The following is a 19,730-nucleotide window of genomic DNA, read 5'->3' as shown; positions in this document are numbered from 1 at the left end:
GAAAGAGTGACGCTTTAATTAAGATAAGGACTGGCTAAGAAACAGACAGATATTGTACAATATTACTGGCACCTTTTAAAATCAATTCTCTCTGAAAATTCTTCAAGCAGTCTGGAAACAGCATCTATTTTCTGCCCAAAGTATATGAAATATAGCAAAACTTTAATGAGAAGACAATACAGCCCTTGTCCTGAAGAAGCTTACCAATTAATTCTGTTTATGCTCTTAGAAGCAGCAGCCATTTTTACTACTGTGGCCCTTGCTCTTGGATTATAAATATTATTACAGAGATTTCTGAGGGGTTACTTGAATTTCTTCCCATGTCCACTGAATTAATTTTCATGCCTCACTGAGCCCATCGGCCATTTAATCATTCACTGTCCTATCAAAGGACTGGTACCCACTTTTTGTTTTGGAAATTATTTCATTCAGAAATCCTGTTTAGCAGACTGAATTTTCAAAATATGAATATTTGATTTCAAAGAAGCAGGTAGTACGGTTTGAGATGCTTTTTTGTTTTTTGGTGGACTTTTATAACAAAACACAAATTATTAAAGCAAATCATGAGATATAATTTATGACTGTAATAAGCTCTTCACGTCAATGACACTATAAACCTCTTTGTACTTTTCTTAAGCTCTTTATACCATTCTTAATGTCTATATGATTAGAGAAAAAATATGAAGATAAACAGGAAGACAAAAAATCTACTTCAGAGCAGAAACTAATTGTAGTAGCTACTATAATGTGTCTGCTTCATGTAAACACACTGATCCTGTTTCTTGAATGGCGACTCACTCTATTCCTTACAGCCTGGCTCCTCTCCTCCTGAAACCAGTGTGAGCGATCAGCAGTGAAATTTAAAGTGCCAAATGCAATATCCATTCTTTTTCTTTACCTTCCATAATTTTCTATTGATGCTCTCTTCTCTATTGGTGTCTAGGACTCAGTATTTTCCTGGTTTTCTTTCTTTTTTGGATGCTCTCTCTTTCTCTGATCACTTCTGATTCCTCTTCTTCATTCTATACCATAAACCCAGGTGCACTCTAAGATCTATCATTGGCCCAGTTCTCTTCCTGCTCTGGTAATCTTGCAGCTTCATTTAACCTCTCCACAAGCGTAAATTAGTCTCAAATTTCCAACAGCCAGCTAGACAGGTATCTTAGATTTCCTATCTAAAACCCCTGAGATTTCCTACTAGAACTTCAAATTGAATATATATGTAATTTCCCCTGTTTCATGCCTACTACTTCTGTGGTTTCTATTCCTGTTAAGAATCTCGTCATTCCCCTAGTCACTCACAAAACCCCACAATTCTCTGTAATATTTGTTCCCTCCTTCCTTTCTACAAACTGAAAAATTTGCCAAGTTCTATCAGTTCAACCTTACTATTTCTCATATCCATCTTCTTCTCATTCTTACTTGCATGATTACCCTCATTCAGAGTCTCATTCTTTCTTATTACAATGGCTTTTTTTTTTTTTTTGAGGAGTTTTGCTCTTGTCTCCCAGGCTGGAGTGCAATGGCATAATCTTGGCTTACGACAACCTCCACCTCTCTGGTTCAAGCGATTCTCCTGCCTCAGCCTCTTTAGTAGTTGGAATTACAGGTGCCCAAAACCATGCCTGGCTAATTTTTGTATTTTTGGTAGAGATGGGGTTTCAGCATGTTGGCCAGGCTGGTCTCGAACTCCTGACCTTGGGTGATCTGCCTACCTTGGCCTCCTAAAGTGTTGGCATTACAAGTGTGAGCCACCGCACCCAGCCTACAATGGCTTCTTAATTGATTGGCTTTCAGTAGACTTTCTTCACCTTTTTTTTTAAAGACAAGGTCTTTCTCTGTCACCCAGGCTGGAGTGCAGTGATGTGAACATAGCTCACTGCAGCCTCGAACTCCTGGGCTCAAGCAATTCTCTTACCTTGGCCTCCCAAGTAGCTGGGACTACAGACGTGAGCCACCATGCCTGGATACAACTCATCTTAGTCTGCTAAGTTAATTCCACTGAAAACACCCTGCTCAAAACTTTCAGTGGCTCTCCAATGATTACTGTAAACTTTAAATCTTCACCCAGGCATTTGAGGTTTTCACAAACTGGTTCTAATTATTGTTTAATCTTTTTGTTTATTGTTCACATGTTTCTTTCATGTCTTTTTCTAGCTAAATGGTTTTATTCCACACATTCCTGGTTCTGTTCCACCTCTATGTCTTTTTGTTCATGTGTCCTTTTCCCCATGCTACTTCTTATCTTCTTATCTGCTCTTGCTCAATGTCTATTTTTAACCTTTCTACTCTTCAAACTACATACCAACATAAATGCATTTCACACAGAAAGTCTGACAATTCTATCAGCTGGATTCAATTTTTTAAAATTCTTTGAAAGAACACAAAATGTCTCTTTTTGGTATAGAGATATCCCTAATGTTATATCCTTATATTGCAAACTCCTTCAGGGTAAAAATCTCTCCAATCATTCAACATATTTTTACTTTCTACTCTTGATAGTCACACGTGGCTGTTGAGCATTAGAAATGGCTTATGCAAATTAAAATGTGTGATACATGTGAAATACACACTGATTTTCAAAAAGAATAAAAAAGTAAAACACCTAATTAATAACTTTTATTATTTTAAGCCATTAAATAGTATTTGGATATACTGGGTCAAACGAATTATGTTATCAGTTTCACCTGTTTCTCTTCATCCTTTTTAATACTGTGACTACTAGAAAATTTAAAATTACTCAAAAAATAAAAATAAATAAAATTACTCACACATGGGTCGTATTATATTTCTATTGGACAGTGCTGCTCAACAGTCTGTGCAGGTAGTGGGGATATGGAGGTAAAACAAAGGGCTAGTTTCTTCAAGGAACTCACATCTGCTCTATCAGGATGTATATTAAAGTGACCAGCACAGTGCCTTACTCTAGTGGTTAATGCCTCAATTTCACGAGCAAATCTGGAACTGCAAGTGCGTAGCCTAGTCAGCAAGAGCTACTGATTGGACAAAAATTAGTTATGTTAAAAATTCTAGAAACTTCAAAGGCAGAAATTTGTGGGGGAGTTGTGGGAAGTGGCAAGACTTTCTTAACTTTTGATTAGAGTTTTGCATGCATGATAACAAATGTCAGGGTAACACTCTCAAGACTAGGTAATAACATCATCATATAAACACCCAACACTTTGGGGAAAACAGACCACCTCAGATCTATCAATGGACACTGCTGATATTACTGTGCATGCTGGAATCATGAAGCTGGGGACCCGGAGTAGCAGTGTATGCTGACAGGGTTTCTGTTTCTACATTTATTGTTATTTCTCCACTGGTGAGTACTGCAGAGACTTCTTATGGCCACGATTCAAACCTTAACACCTGAGTCAATTAGAACTAAATAACATGCAGAATTTGAGCTCAATTCATTTGTCTCATGGGGGTGGAATAACTTAAAATCGAAAGGTAAAGAAAAGAAAATAGATGTTTTTCTCTTTCATACCCAGTGCATCATGAAGATACTGTTGTCCCACCAACTTGAGGTATTCCTCAATGGATTTGGTGGCAATAGTGTTCTCTCTGAAGATCAAGACATCATGTTCTCCACAACGATCCACCTCAGACATCACCAAGTCAGTCAGAAAATCCTGGTAGAATAATGTTCAATAAAGCAGAAAGCAACTGAATAAATAATATACATTAGAAGAGACTGCTGAAATATCAGACATCTTGGAAATGTTGCTTTAAAACTAAAGCTATCAGATTTATCTGAAAGGAAAAAAAGCAATCAGGATAAAATCTTAGCTGTTACTACCCCTACATTTAAAATTTCCTCAAAGATTTTCCATTGCACTTTTGATAAAGGCCATAATTCTGAATGTAGTCTACAAGTCCCCATATTTTCTAGTTTCTGTCTACCTTTCAAGACTTGTACCTTTTCTTTTTAGGTCCTTTAATACACCAAGCCCTTTCTAACACACACAATGTTCTCTATTTACCACAAAACCTTTTTTTTCCCCCCAAATACTGTTTTCAGTTCTGCTCTGCTCCCACCCTTGCTTCTACTCCCACTATCATGTAGCTCATTCCTGGGATCCTTTGGATTTTAATTCACACATCATTTCCTCAGTGAAGGCGTCCCTGACCAACACTGCCCCTGAACTCCATTAGTGAGCTGCACTTGCTCCATTTCATAGTATCATCTCTCTTTTTATCCTCTGCAGTTCTCACTGTAATCATATTTATTTCTGTAATTACTTGATTAATATTTATTTTCCCCAGAAAACCAGTTTCTGTTTTTGTTTACCACCATATCTCCAGTACCTAACAGTTTCTGGCATATATTAGGTGTTCAATATATAATAGCTACAAATTGGTCCACAGTGTCAATGTAGAGTCTACTGAACTCATCACTTGAAGTCACTGTCTAGGCTATCTTTCTGTCTGCCCGCCCATCCATCCAACCAGAAGGACAGCATAAGGGGAAATAAAGGTGCAAAGAAACAGCCGCTTCATTCCTCAACAGTCTTAAAGAACTTCTTGTAAAGCTCAATGTTGGTTGTTCAGTTTGAAATGTGATAACATCGTATATTTTGAATGCTATATAATTATTGGATATTTCAAGGGCTGCAAATGCTAAAATAGGAGGAATATGCTGATTTACTTTTACTTTAAAATTAAGCATTTTAAACGTCAATGGGACTTACTCTGGGGCAGTTTAACAGTATAACAGAGTTGTAGACTTAGGAATCACTATTAAACTTAATGCTAAGAGACAGGAGGAAACTCTTGGGGGTAACGGTAACATTCTGTATCTTGATCATAGTGGTGGTTTCAATGGGTGCAAAATCAGTCAAAGCTTACTGAACTTTTCCACTTTAAATGGGTGTTTATTCTACCTAAAGTGTATGTAAATCAATACTGTTACTTAAAAAAGCCTTACATATATTCTGAACCTTGAGCAACTGAAAAGTAGAAACATATCCATACAATTCAAAATTTCAGTGACACCTCGCTCCAAACTCGTAAGCTTTTTAAATGACAGAATGCCCAAGATTATCATTAGTAGATTGAAACACAAAAGTTATAATCCATAGAAGTCAGATAAGAGACTAAATATTGAATATATTGATATATTCTGACATGTCAAGAAATAGTAATAGTACTTTATTTTGTTTGGTTCTACATACATTATTCTAGCTGTGAATTTCTTTGGATCTGACATGTAATTTTATCATGACCAGCTTGCATACAGTATAACGGTAACTCTTCCTAGTTAAGTGAATATCCTTCATAGGTCAAAGACTCTGATTTTTGTTCTTCCTATAACCAGCATATTTCTCCTTTAAAAAAAAATATTCCCGCGTTTTTACTTCTATTCAACGTGAAGTAAGATAAGTGTATCATGAAACAGCTACCAATTGTATAATATCCCTTGGATTTTTATTCTAAATATAGATTTTAATCCCACAAAGACTCTTGCTAATACCCAATATGCTTCTGGAATACATCCTTCTGTGCCTAGAGGATAGAGCCATCAGTTAATCTTTTTTTTTTTTTTTTTTTTTGAGACGGAGTCTCGCTCTGTCGCCCAGGCTGGAGTACCGTGGCCAGATCTCAGCTCACTGCAAGCTCCACCTCCCGGGTTTACGCCATTCTCCTGCCTCAGCCTCCCGAGTAGCTGGGACCACAGGCGCCCGCCACCTCGCCCGGCTAGTTTTTTGTATTTTTTAGTAGAAGGATGGTCTCGATCTCCTGACCTCGTGATCCACCCGTCTCGGCCTCCCAAAGTGCTGGGATTACAGGCTTGAGCCACCACGCCCGGCCTCATCAGTTAATCTTAAACAAAATACAGTGAGGAAGAAAACCATCATACAACACTCTAGAACTAAATTAAAGGTAAGGAACCTTGAACATGCTGTAGGGTTATCATGCCAATTCTACCATTTATTTTGTCAGACAAGAAAGAGCTGGCTATGTTATCTATGTTTCACACAAATGGACTTTTAAGTATTTGTTGGTCTCTCCATTTTACTTGTTTAGTTTTCTAATCTTCGTCTTTTCTGGATCTAATAGGTTTTCTTCTTAATTCTTCTTGTTTTTACCAGTAGTAAAGCACATTTCTCTAATTTGGGTTTCTACAGTATCTATTATTTGGGTTTATGAAAGGTAGAGAAGAGATTTCAGGTACTGCAATCCCCCTTTTTTACTTACCTTGGCTCTGCCAGTACTTTGAAGAATGTGCACTAAGGCACAAGCCAACTCCTCTTTATTTCTCACACTAATTACTGGCTCAAGGACAGAACACAGCATGGTGTAGTTGCTGGTGACAAATTCTGCAAATTCTTTATATTGCTCCATAGGCAGAATGGTGATAGTTTGGAAACGTGATTTAATCCGAATAGAAGGTCCTCCTGTCTTTCCTTTGTTGGGTGTAGGTGTACTCACCGGATACCACTTTTCTACAAACTGGCGACCAGTCACACTGGCAGTGGGGATGTTGACTAGCCCTACATAATTATTCTTGTCTTTTTTCTTCTTTTTTTCCACATCCTTGTAAATGTGAACTGTGATACTATGAAGTGGTGGAAGGCTGAAGAATTCAAAATGTTCGCCCCAGAAAATATTGTCTGCTTTGGTCTTGCTGGTTGTACGAGCAAAGAGGGTATCATCAAGGCACAGTTCGCAGAAATATTTCTTTTTAGGGGCAAGGTCCTTGGCTTCAATGATCCATAAACGAAGAACATTTTCAGCTCGCCTGCAATTGTCCTATAAAAAAGCAACAAAGTTGAATTTCAGAGCTGACATTGCAGAAAAAAAATATTTTTTTCTTAAGTTGGCAATGTTCATTAGGTACCCTATTAAGGGGAGTCAACAAATAATGAAAGGGATTGCTATCTCATTGCTTAGGTTAACGGCAAGCTCTAAACAAGAATGCATTAGAATCTTGAAGAATTACATATAGTTCATTATATATATTAGTTCATTATATATAGTTCATTCTATTTTATTTACTTGGGTTAAGAAAATATCATTTTGTAATGGTAAGTTTTCATATAACCAGCCTAATTTCTGCAAATAAAAGAGATAAATTGTTAAGAAGCTCGTATTCTAGTCTCTCTTCTATCATGTACTAGCTTCTGACATGGCCAATTTACCTAACTTTTCAGAGTCCTTTTATCCATGCTGGTAGAACCATGGCAATAATATTTGCCAATAATATCTGCAGTAAGACTATTTTTAGCTTAAAATGATAATACAGTTTGGATATTTGTCCCTGTCCAAATTTTATGTTGAATTGTAATCCCCAATGCTAGAGGTGGGGCTTGGTGGGAGGTGTTTGGATCACGGGGGCAGTTTCCTCATGGCTTAGTGCCACCTTCCTGATACTGAGTTCCTGTGAGATCCGGTGGTTTAAAAGTGTGTGGCACCTTCCCCCAAATCACTCACATACACACTGTCTCTCTCGCCTTGCTCTTGCTTTCACCATGTGATATGCCTGCTCCCCGTCTGCCTTCTGCCATGACTGTAAGCTTCCTGATGCCTTCCTAGAGGCTGAACAGATAACAGCACCATGCTTCCTATAAAGCCGGCAGAACTGTGAGCCAATTAAACTGCTTTTCTTGATAAATTACTCAGTCTCAGATATTTCTTTATAGCAATACAATAATGGGTTACTACAAATGGCGTAACACATAAATGTGCTTTAAAACTCTCAAGCTGTAGACAAATTAAGGTATTACTACCACACTTACCTTCTATTAACTAACTGCTTACAAAGTTATACATTTTTTTGATACTTGAAGCTACTATTACCTTATTAGGTTGAACTGTCCTGCGAAGGTTTTCCATCCACTTATCTCTCTCAGAAGCGGAGTTACAGCTGAAGCATTTACTTCCACTTAAGTAGGTAACCTTCAACATAAAAATTAGACATAAGAAAAAGAAAACACTGGATTTCAGGGCTCTATCATTTGGGTTTATAGCATACCTCTAACTCTTAAATGATAAAGTCAAAATGTCCTGCAATTAGGATGGATAGATGGATGGATGGATGGATAGATAAGAAAAACATGGTCTCAGATCCCGAACTACTCATGCTGTGGTTAGAAAAATAACATAATGAGCAACATCCTTACCAATACTAAAAAATTAATATACTAATTTAGTATTATTGTTAGTCTCATCCTCTGATGAAAATGTACTAAGAGTCCAATTTCACTGAAAGTAGACAAGACCAAAAGGAATGCAGAGCTGTGAGTTAGACATATGCTATGAACCCAAATCATACCATAAGAAACTAAGATGATCTTTACTAGTTTTTTGATACCTATATCTACATCTACATCTGCTTTTTGCTTAGGTGGCATCCACATCCATTTCCAGGTATGAGAACCAAGGCCATTTTAAATTCAGCCGAGGAAATTAAAACTGGCCGATGGTTCAGAAAAATCAAAATTAAAGGCCTTTTAGGCAATACCTTAAATTACCTGCAAATAAATATGTTCAACTTTTAGTTAATAAAAAATAGGTAATAAAGGATGAGAGTTTCTGAAACAGCCTATCACATTTCTTGAGACTGTCTTCACTATATCATAGAAGGGTACTAAATGAAATCAAAGAGTTACTAATATTGAATTACTATCTTTGGAACCCATTTTTCCTCCACTAGGCAACCAGCCTGTTGATTTCTAGTCATTTATTAGGTTAGCCTGACCACTATTAACATAGTCCTTTAAAAATGAAATATGTTGTTATATACTTAGCACCTAACTCTGGGCTTGGTATACAGCCTAACGTACTGAGTTCCACAAACATGAGAAAGTTCAACTGATTTTTATAAAAAAGAACGCCAATAAATGCCCTGCCTAAATTGCTGAAGTTTGCTCACTTATTAACTCAATCTCTGGTCACAACCTAATAAATCCAATCAGATTATATGCTCTGTCCAATACAGCAGCTACTAGCCTCACATGGCTATTCCAGTTGAGATGTGCTGTAAGTGTAAACACACATCAGATTTTGAAGACTTAGTTTTAAAAAAAAGGAAACAATTTCTCCGATAGTGAACATGTTGAAATAATAATATTTTGGATATGCATACAGCTTGTACTATATTTCTTTTGGACAGTGCTGGTCCATCAGAAGAGGACCCAAACATCTTTTGACTTCTACAACATCTAGTATAGGACTCGTCTCTAGTCACTTAGTAAGCTCTTGTTAATTAATCAAGTCTCAGCCCTAATAATTCTATGTATGTATAAATATATGTATATATAGTTTTTGAATTTTACTTGTAACTGGCCAGTAGTATATATTTGAAAGGGAGAAATTACCTTATGATAGTTGGCAATTTTGTTTATCCAAAAATCAGGCACCTGCAATGTGCTGGGGTCTGGGTTAGGTACAGGGGATTTCAAAAATACATAAGACATTTAGGTCAAAATGTCCTGGAATTAGGATGGATGGATGGATGGATGAATAAAAAAACATGGCCTCAGATCTTGAACCACTCATGCTGTGGTTAGAAAAATAACATGATGAATGTCATTCTTATCAATACTAAAAACTAATATACTAATGTAATGTTATTGTTAGTCTTGTCCCCTGATGAAAATGTCCCCTGATGAAAAGAATCAAATTTTACTGAAAGGAGACAAAGCCAAAAGGAATGCAAAGCTATCTTTAATAACTTTAGCTGCAAATGTGATCAGATGAATAGATTTCTAACTTTTTCTCTGTAAGTAGATAATTTCTAGCAACTGAAAACCAATTAATTAAATCATCAACTGTACAGTAATGAAATCGCAAAATTACTAGACAGAAAATCCAATTGTTGTTTAACTATTCTTCCTTTTTTCTACACTTTATTTTTACCTCAAAGCAGAAGTCTTGTCCAAGGATGCTACTATGAAGTGGTTTCACTGATACAGGTTCCCCTCTACCAAGATCCAGACATTCCACTGCACTGCATGGGCTCAGCAACGATTCATGAGAACGTGACTCTTTTAGTTTAGGCAGCCCACGAGACCTAAAAGTAGAAAAAGATATTTAAGGTAGTGTAACTTGGCCAGCAAGGAAATGAAGGTCTAATGCAATGGAGGATAACAATAAATGTACAAATGCCTAAGGGAAGAAATAAATGAGGAACAAATTAATAGTTAATCTACAGTAACAATAATAGTAATCATATTTATGTGGCAAATATATTCTCTCTATAAAACTATGTGAGTACACACACACTTTTTTTCAATATGGCATAAAAATATACTATAATTTTAAGTCTTAAGTGAGCTTCAAATCCCATTACAGACATTGCTTTTATTCTCATTCCTATTTTGGAAGATGGAGAGACATAGACTCTTTTTTTTCTTTTTTTTTCTTTTGAGACGGAGTCTCGCTCTGTCGCCCAGGCTGGAGTGCAGTGGCCGGATCTCAGCTCACTGCAAGCTCCGCCTCCCGGGTTTACGCCATTCTCCTGCCTCAGCCTCCCGAGTAGCTGGGACTACAGGCGCCCGCCACCTTGCCCGGCTAGTTTTTTGTATTTTTTAGTAGAGACGGGGTTTCACCGTGTTAGCCAGGATGGTCTCGATCTCCTGACCTCGTGATCAGCCCGTCTCGGCCTCCCAAAGTGCTGGGATTACAGGCTTGAGCCACCGCGCCCGGCCGAAACATACACTTTTTAAGGTTATCTTATATATTCTTTCTTATGCAAAGGTATTGCCAAAAGACAAATTGTTTCTTTTTGTTTTTCATGTTATAGCTTTATCCTCTTATATCATTGACAAAATAGTAGTGGCTGAATCTTCATTTTGTTTCTTTCTACTTTGGCAGAACACACACACACACACACACACACACACACACACAGAGTCAAAGCTAAGCTTTTTAGCACAAGACCTTGTCTTTCAAAAGTCCTGATTTCCATCTCAATATAAAATTCTTTTCTGGCAGGCTTTTGGTTCTATACATGCTTTACTGTGTAAGTATGAATAAAGAATAAAAATGCCTTGAAGAAACCTCCCACCACGGAGAAAAAGGCCCAAACTCTCATCTAGAAGAGAGATCTTTGTCAGCACCGTTCAGTCATCCTGGCTGATTGTTTCCTAGTTGTTTATAAGAAGAATGCTAGGAATCATGACTCTTGTCACTACAAGAGCCAGTACTTCACTGCCTTCCTCTTGAAAGAATTAAAGGAGTTAAACATATGAAGTACAATATTCTTGAATGCCAAACTGGATGGTCATGCAGTTTGACTCAATAATTATAGTATCTGTTGCAGGAAATACCCAGAGTTACCTATATATATTTCAAGCAGAAGTACTTAGTAATAAGGATAAAAGGAAACGCCTTGTGTAAAGACAATTGTTTTTATAAAACACATTAAATAAGCAGCTTCATTAAATTCCTTGAAAAAACCACATTAACACTAAAAGGAACTTAAATATTTAATGTCAGAATAGCTTTTGGTTAAATTACAAAGTAAAAAGATATAAGAAACTAGCACTAAGGCTGCTTTCTCCTTTGTACCTTTATTCTAACATTCTTTAATCAAATTTCATAAAATAAGACAAATCTTACGCTTACAAGGATTTTAGTTCTTCTTCTTTCCACACACACACACAAAATAAGCCACCATTTAAAGTTTAGGCTGCAAAACATGTGTTCTGATATTTAGTAATTTTTAAAGTAAAAAAGTCAACATTTATATTTCTTGTTGATAGTACAAAGTATGCGCAAAAGGGACAAATGCTACCTAATGTTTTGTATCTTAAAATGACAATGTTTATTTTTCTGATATTGGTCAAGAACAAAAAATTAAAATATTTAAAAATAAAAAACCAAAAATTACAATGTAAGCTCCATATTTATTTCCCTTTGTTCTATGTATAAGACAATGACATGTTATGTACTGCAACTATAGTACCTCAACTATAAATAATTAAATGCTAGAAAGATTATACTTTAATTATCATATAATCTTTCCCAATATGCTACATGGGAAGCCTGATTCAGGAAACTGGACACTGTAATCTTTCTTAAACAAAACAACAATTCTAGCCCATTTTTCTCAGGAAGAGTTGCTGGAAGGAAAAATCCTCTCATGCTCTGGGGTGAGCATCTCAACAGGAAAGATTAAGGCATGTTTAAAACAGAAGGAGGTATGACAAAGGCTTACTTTTATTTTTTAAATTCTCTAGGAAAAATTTCTAAAGCATAAATTAATTTTATTTCAAACAAAATAAATGTCTACCTACATGAAGCAATGGTAGAGCCACCTGGCAGTGCAACCCCAAATCATAGCGATGCCACATGTCCCGGTATAGCAAGTCACTTTCTGAGCTATATGTCAGAAAACAACTCTCTGTTTAGAAGACGAGAACAAATAGAAGATGGCTTCTTTGTTGCCTTTGGTTACTGATAACATCTTTGAATAAATGTTTTCCAGGTGTTATTTCAAGCCTTCCATAGAAGCAGAAGAGAAACACAAACAACAGATCAAGACTCCATCTATCCAATTTGTAGGATAGGTAATATTCCTTCAGGCTGCACCTAGCCCCTCAGGTAACAAACAAGGCACCTGGGCTCTAGGCTGGGCCTGTTGCCATGGTGCTACACCTATAAGGAGATTAGAGCCGGAAGGCACCAAGGAGAAGCTATGTTGAATAACGCAAGGGGCATGCTCTGCAAACATGGCAAAGTTGACTACTTTAAGACAGAAAGGAAGGAATGGTGAGGCTTCTATCCATTTCTATGAACAAGTTCACCGTAAAAGGCAATAGAAAAGAGACGAGGCCAACTCTGGGAGTGGAAGATAATCTCTTATTAAAACCTCTACTAGGTGGCTCACGCCTGTAATCCCAGCACTTTGGGAGGCCGAGGTGGGCAGACCACTTGAGCTTAGGAATTCAAGATCAGCCTGGGCAACAAGGTGAAACTCCATCTCTACCAAAAATACAAAATAAATAAAAAATAAAAAGTAAAACCTCTACTAGGAACTAACTTGAGAAACTTCAGCTTGCTTCATATACTATTCCCACGCCTCTACCAGAAGCTATTTCCTGTATCTCATCTTGCAAGTACAAAGCTTTCTCTCACATGTGTTCTGTTTCCTTTACAGTGCTTACTATGGTTTAATGTTTCTAGGTATTATTTTACTGAAACTTACCTGGGTTACATATTTTTTTTTCTTTTAGAGAAAGATGGTGAAAACTATTTTTTTTTTCACTGCATTTCCAGTGCTGAACAAGTTTCATTTTGATACTCAGGTCTAACTTCAAATGTAGCCATAAGAGGATTTAAAACTAAGCCAGTTGGAACTGTAACTCCAAACTTCTCCTAGTTACCAAAATTTCAACTAATACATAGTTCAGAATCTCATATTTTTTAGCATTTTTATGTGTGTATACTGAATTGAAAACCAAAGTCGCTAATATGTTCAACATTATTACTGAATAAATAAGCAAGCCCTCCCTGTATTGGGAAGAAAGTGTCTCTGAAAAGACAGAAGTAATTCCCAGAGAGGCATAGTAAACAGGAAGATCAAACAGCCTGGGAATGGCTTGGGACAGGGGAGGCATTATTTGTACAAATATTTCAATATAATAGCATTAGTAACCCCAAGTTTCTTCTAATTCATGTTTACCTCCTCCTGAACTGATTTTTCTTAGATCTACTAACTACAGAGTTTTAGTAGTCCCGTGTGGCACCTGAGTTTACTCCTCTAATGGAAAGCAGAATGTGGATTTATTGGGAGAATAATGAGTTTAAAATAATGATTCCCAGTCCAATCTGACAATGGCCATCATCAAAAAATCTAACCCATCCTTGAAAGTGGACTTTGTGAATCCCTTGACTACGGGTCAGGTTCTCTCCCTATTTTCCTTACTGCCCCATCATCCCAAACACCATGTAAGAATAATTCATGTATTGATTTAAATAAAAAAAAAAAACCTGCTTCCCAGAGGCAGTTTTACTTCTAATTAAGAAACACCATATTCTTTATATTCTTATCTTAAGGTGAGCAGACAATCTTGATTTGTGTGTAAACTTCAAGACCTCTAGCAATGTGATAGGTAATGGTTAAAATCTAATTGCTTTGCTGATGAAAATCACCTGCTGCTTCTGACTTATTTAAGAAATAAACTACAAGGCAGGTGAGGCTTTCCATTACTCACTAAAGTGAATGAGTATTATATTGCTTGAATCCTCACCACTATACGAAATCAGTCTTAAAAGATAAAAGTGAAGGGCTGGGAGATGGGGAGCCAACATACACATAACAGCAGATACACTGGTGAAGAAAAAGGGAATAAAATAACACTGATTAGTGCAATTTTAAGTAAAACACAGCTGGATTTTCTCAGCTTAACCGGCCAATTTTTCAAAATGCCACATTTCCCCCACAGCTCCAATGAGGCTTGGTGGTGCTAGCTCAATCTGCCACATGTTTACAGATTTAGTTCCAAATTTAGGAATTGGGAAACTTTTAATTAAAAATGCTTATTGCCACATAAAATCCTGGACTCCAGTGCAGGTGAGTTTCTGCTTGGCTTGGCAGTTATGATTCCAGACTGCTTCAGTGAATTCCTGATGAGACAGCTCGGCCAGTAAGCTGGGTGCAGCAACATACTGTTGTATTTACCAGTTTGCATTTCTAAGGCACTCACCTTGTTTGAAAATGTCCTAGGTAGTAATTAACAAAATTGGGTATCCTAATACTCTACCAGCAAGTTTATATAGTGTCTAATCAGTTTTTTAAAAATTGAATTTGAGCTTTCACTTTGGGAAAAATGTAGCTTTACTTGCTCCCTGGATTTTATTATTTTCCAATTAAGTATTTTTTGAAAATATTCAGCTGATGTTTGCCATTTGAAAGTGCAGATCCTTTCTTGCATTATAATTGTAAAGGTTTTCCTCCCTGGATTAAAAAAAAAAAGAAGTTAAAACTCATTCACCAGAGCTCTACTTATGTGCAAAGACTTGTTCACCCTGAGGATCCTGACAGCACCGGCTGAACTGGTTTACCTGCTGTAGTTAAAGCCAGTAGTCTCTACTGCTCACTGATTTTTATGTTAGCTTAAAAATACACACCACACCATTCACACTAGAAAGCTATTTATGGAAACATAACATATAGGTCCTACTTCTCCCTGCTCTCAACCTCTAGGACAGGATGGTCTAATGGGACCCGCTGGTAATGATGAAGGATGTCAGCCTGAGTTGTCACTCAGAATGAGAAACTCATGGTAAAGAAATATATCAGCATAGACAAAAATATCCTTACCTACTTTGTACTTGGTACATATACATGTAGACATACAGTGAAGGTGGATACAGAAGGAAGACTAGATTATAAACATTAAGATATGTTCTAGGGAGTAGAAAATCCAACTTGCCTCCAAGATGATAGACACTAGGGAATAATTCCTTTACAGAAACTGTACCATGTTATAACATATCTTTTTGTCCTTAAATTGCAAATGTAATATAATCTACTAGTACCTATTAAACAAATTCAATATAAACACAACTATATTGAATTTTAAAAAACAGAAACTAAACCAAACCAAACCAAACTTGTAATCCAACTCAAGTAACATACCAGTAACAGTGGACAGACTATAGCTTTTATTTCCTTATTTCTGATTTCAGTTGCCAGACTTTTAGTCTCATAATTGCCATAAAAGTAATGGGTAGAAGAAGGATAAGAGAGGAAAAAAACTGGTGAAGTTCAATAACATTGACTTGTTTTTTTTTTTTTTTTGAGACATAGTCTCACTCTTGTCGCCCAGGCTAGAGTACAATGGTGCAATCTCAGCTCACTGCAACTTCCGCCTCCTGGGTTCAAGTGATCTTCGTACCTCAACTTCGCAAGTAGTTGGGATTACAGACGTGCACCACCTCTCCCAGCTAACTTTTGTATTTTTAGCAGAGATGGGGTTTTACCATGTTGGCCAGGCTGGTCTCGAACTCCTGACCTCAGGTGATCCGCCTGCCTCAGTCTTCCAAAGTGCTGGGATTACAGGTGTGAGCCAACATGCTTGGCAACATTGACTTTTTAATAATTCCTAAACTCGTAACTGACTTGCTTTCCCATTAGTTTCTCGTTTGGTTGAATACATGAATATATGTAAGAATCCATCAATCTAACCAATAATTAAGTGGTGTGCATTATGGGTCAGGCACTATACTAGAGGTAGATGCAAGGAATACAAAGGTGAAGACTTAAAGCATGGTCTGTGTACTCAAACACAATTTATAATCTAGTGAGTTAACAATCCATTATAATACAATGTGACAAAACTTATGAAAAAGGATGCCAAAAAAGGCTCTATGAGCACTAAGTACAGGATTTTAAGGTGGGGATGGTTCAGAGAAGACTTCTTGGAGAAAACAGTAACATAAAGTTGTAAACATCTTCATGGGGATGGGATGAATTTCATTATATGCAGGTGTGGAGATCTAGAGACAACATATAGCATGTGAAAAGGCCTCTATGAGAGTATGCAAGGCTGTGGTGTTCAGACAGTGAAAGAAATTCAGCAGCTACTATAGTATGGATGTTAGAAGGAGAAGAGGCTGGGGTGTTGAAGTGGGTGAGGCCTGGTGAATAATGAGGTTTGAGAGAGATCATAGACTTGTAGTCATGTGTGGGTATTTAAATTTGATCACAATACCAGTAGATGTACATCGGAAGGCTTTAGCTGGTAGAGGGGGAATTACATGGTAAGATGTGTGTCTCAGTAAAACTACCTTGGCTAAGGAGTGGAGAAAGAAAGGAATACACAGAGAGTGGAGAGAAAAGAAATGAAAGACCTGGAAACCAGTTCATTGATTATGGTAGTAATCTGAGTAAAGATAATGAATTAGACTAACAGATATGGGGACGAAGTAGATGGCACAGAGAGAGATTTAAGAGGTAAATAGGCTTTGATGACTGGAATGCTGGAGGAACTGGGGAGAGGGTAGAGTCCAGGACAACTGCTCATTTCCAGCTTGAAACACTGGGTGAAAGACGGTGATGTCCTTCACAGGGATAGGAAAGAGGAGGCAATGCTGGTTGAGATGACAGTACAAATAAAATCACGTTTTATACAAGTTGAGTTTGAGGTTCCTGTGGCGGTAGATGTGAACGTGAAACAGAACATACATATTGAGAAGATGACCTAAAAACATAACCTGAGGCATGTTAACATTTAAAGCTACAAAACTGACAAAAGACACTGAAGAATTTGAGAGAGAAGAAAAACCACATGACTCAAGTATCACAGAAGACCAGGAAAGAGGGGTCTCAGGAAAGGTGGCCACTGAATTTGAGAATTGAATTTAGAGGTAATTGGAGATGCTGGCAAGAGCAGTTTCAGAAAAGAGGACAAAAATGAGATTTCAGTGGGTTGAGAAAATGAATGAAATATGAGGAAGTGAAGATTAACTCCACAAGTCTGATTGTGAAGGGGTGACAACAGTAAAATAGCTAGAGGGAGACATGGGTTTGAAACAGTTTTTAAAAAAAATTAATCATCTTTTAATTTTTCTCCTTAAACAGTAAGTGATAAATATTCTTGGCAAAAAATTCCAGGAGTTCAGAAGGATAGAAGGTAAATAATAAAAAAAGGGTACCTCCCACAACCTCCTATAGAAAGGAGGCCATTAACAGTTTTTGTGAACCCAGAAATATTTTATACAAAGGTACCCATATATGTATATAATTATATAAAAGTATGTAATATATATTACATATATTTATATAACTATATTTGTATGTATTTAAAATAATATATATTTAAATACAAACATATATCTATATATACATATTCATTTACATAAGTGGGATGGTACAATACTGTTTTTAACAGAATATTTTGGACTTCTATCCATATTGGAACATATACATATACTTTGTCTCTTTGTAATGACCACATAGTATTCCTTTACATGAACTTGTAATAATTTACAGTCCTTGATGACCATCTAAGTTTCCTTTTTTTGTGATTAGCAACAAAATTCAGAATATCTTAGTACATATTATCTTCATGCACATGTGCATATATTCATACTTTGAATTCTCAGATGTGAAATTGCTAGATCCAAGGGAATATGCATTTAAATTTCTGATATGGCTCAATTACCCTCCATAAAGACAACATCAATTTAAGTGTCTATCAGCAGTGCATGTTTCTACATGCTATCTTCAACCTGAGATGTGGCTGAACCTCAAAATCTCTTGCCTGTATAATTAGTAAAAAATGGTATTTGATTATGGCTTTAGTGTGCATTTCTTTAATTATGAGATTGAGGACATTTGTACATGTTGATTGGCAATCTCAGTTCCCTTTTCTGTGAATTATAAACTGCTATTCCATGTTCTTAAACCATTTTCCTAATTGTTAAAATTAACTGATATGTAAACACTCTTTGTATATTAAGTAAATTAGTTCTTTTTCTGTCATATTTATAATTATTTCCCCCAGTTTATATTGACAAAGAGTTTTTAAATTCCAAGATCATAAGAAATAAGCTATATTTTCTTTTAGAGTTTTAAAGTTTTCATTCAATCCATTTGGATTTTTTGGTAGAGGAGGAGAGATGAAAAGAGTACAGTAGGGAGTCAGCTTTATATTTTTCCAAATTGCAAAAATATGATCATAAATTGACTCAATTATTACTGTACAGTATTCTGCTGGTATAAGAGGGGTGTGTGTGTGTGTGTGTGTGCGCGCGTGTATGTGTGTGCAATTTTTTGCCTTTGTTTTTCCCTTCTTTCTTATTTTGTCAGCAAGTTAGGATTCCTATCAACACACACGACAAACAGTATAATAGAAAAAACACTCAAACTGAAGCCAAAAGCCCTACATATTCACATCAGCTCAAACCACTTATTAGCTATGTGACATACAGTAAATAATTTATTCTTTCTGAACCTTAGTTACCTCATTTAAGATATGTGTAGATAATGTGGATAATGATTTCTCTTCTTACATCTCACACAATTGTGAGAATCAAATGCAGTAATCTATAATTTCACATCTATTTCATAAACTGCAGTACAATACAAATGTGAAGTATGATTACAGACATAGACCTTTCTTGCAGTGATATGATATGCATTAGTTCATTTTATGTAAATTATTCATCTGGTTGAGATCAGGAAAGCTATTCTTGAATACACTCTTCACTGGAAGAATACAAAGATGGAGTAAATGTGTAGAAATATTTTTTTCTATTAAAATAAAGCATTCTAATGAATTTAAAATGCTATCATGATGCAATTAGAAACTTCAATTGGGTTTTACTTCATAAAAGTAAGGGATCCTTAATTGGCCCAAGGCTGTAAATCTGGAATAGGAAACTCTATAATCGATAGCTAGCCTGTATTGATTAATTAATGGCCTGGAGTTCAGTAATTTCTGAGAAGCTGTCATATCCACATAGACCATATTTTAAAAGATTGTAATTCTTTATTATCTGGAAGTCAGTTTTGATTCTCCTCTTCTGTTTCAGGCTAACAAATGTGTATTGAGTTCCTCAATAGGACAGCCATTGTGCTAGGGGATGAGGATACAAAGATTGTATCCTGGAGGATCTTTCAATCTGCTGCAGTAAGCAGACATATGAAAAGGTAAATTCAATAGGAAGCAGTTAGTCCTAGAATAAAGGATACAGAGTTGGCCACAGGTAGTTGGGGGTGGTGGTGTAGGCACTTAGTCTAGGATGATATGTGGGAAGAATACTAAAAA

The 19,730-nt window shown here is 36.4% G+C and overlaps 1 protein-coding gene across 3 annotated transcripts in view; it reads right to left on the bottom strand.

Annotated features, from left to right (window-relative positions):
- The window catches only part of RASAL2 (RAS protein activator like 2), a 395,120-nt gene that overhangs the window by 25,606 nt on the left and 349,784 nt on the right, over positions 1-19,730 (bottom strand). For all 3 annotated transcript variants that reach the window (XM_011962385.1, XM_011962386.1, XM_011962387.1), the window contains 4 exons: positions 9,868-10,021; positions 7,807-7,905; positions 6,205-6,759; positions 3,494-3,638 (listed from right to left, as the gene is read on the bottom strand). In XM_011962385.1, the coding sequence (XP_011817775.1) occupies positions 3,494-3,638; positions 6,205-6,759; positions 7,807-7,905; positions 9,868-10,021 (953 nt within the window). The remainder of the gene's footprint in view (positions 1-3,493; positions 3,639-6,204; positions 6,760-7,806; positions 7,906-9,867; positions 10,022-19,730) is intronic.

This window comes from Colobus angolensis, unplaced genomic scaffold (assembly GCF_000951035.1).
Source record: "Colobus angolensis palliatus isolate OR3802 unplaced genomic scaffold, Cang.pa_1.0 Scaffold59, whole genome shotgun sequence".
NCBI lineage: Eukaryota > Metazoa > Chordata > Mammalia > Primates > Cercopithecidae > Colobus > Colobus angolensis.
The sequence above is the reverse complement of the archived record's forward strand: the minus strand, read 5'-3'. Positions and strand labels throughout refer to the sequence as shown.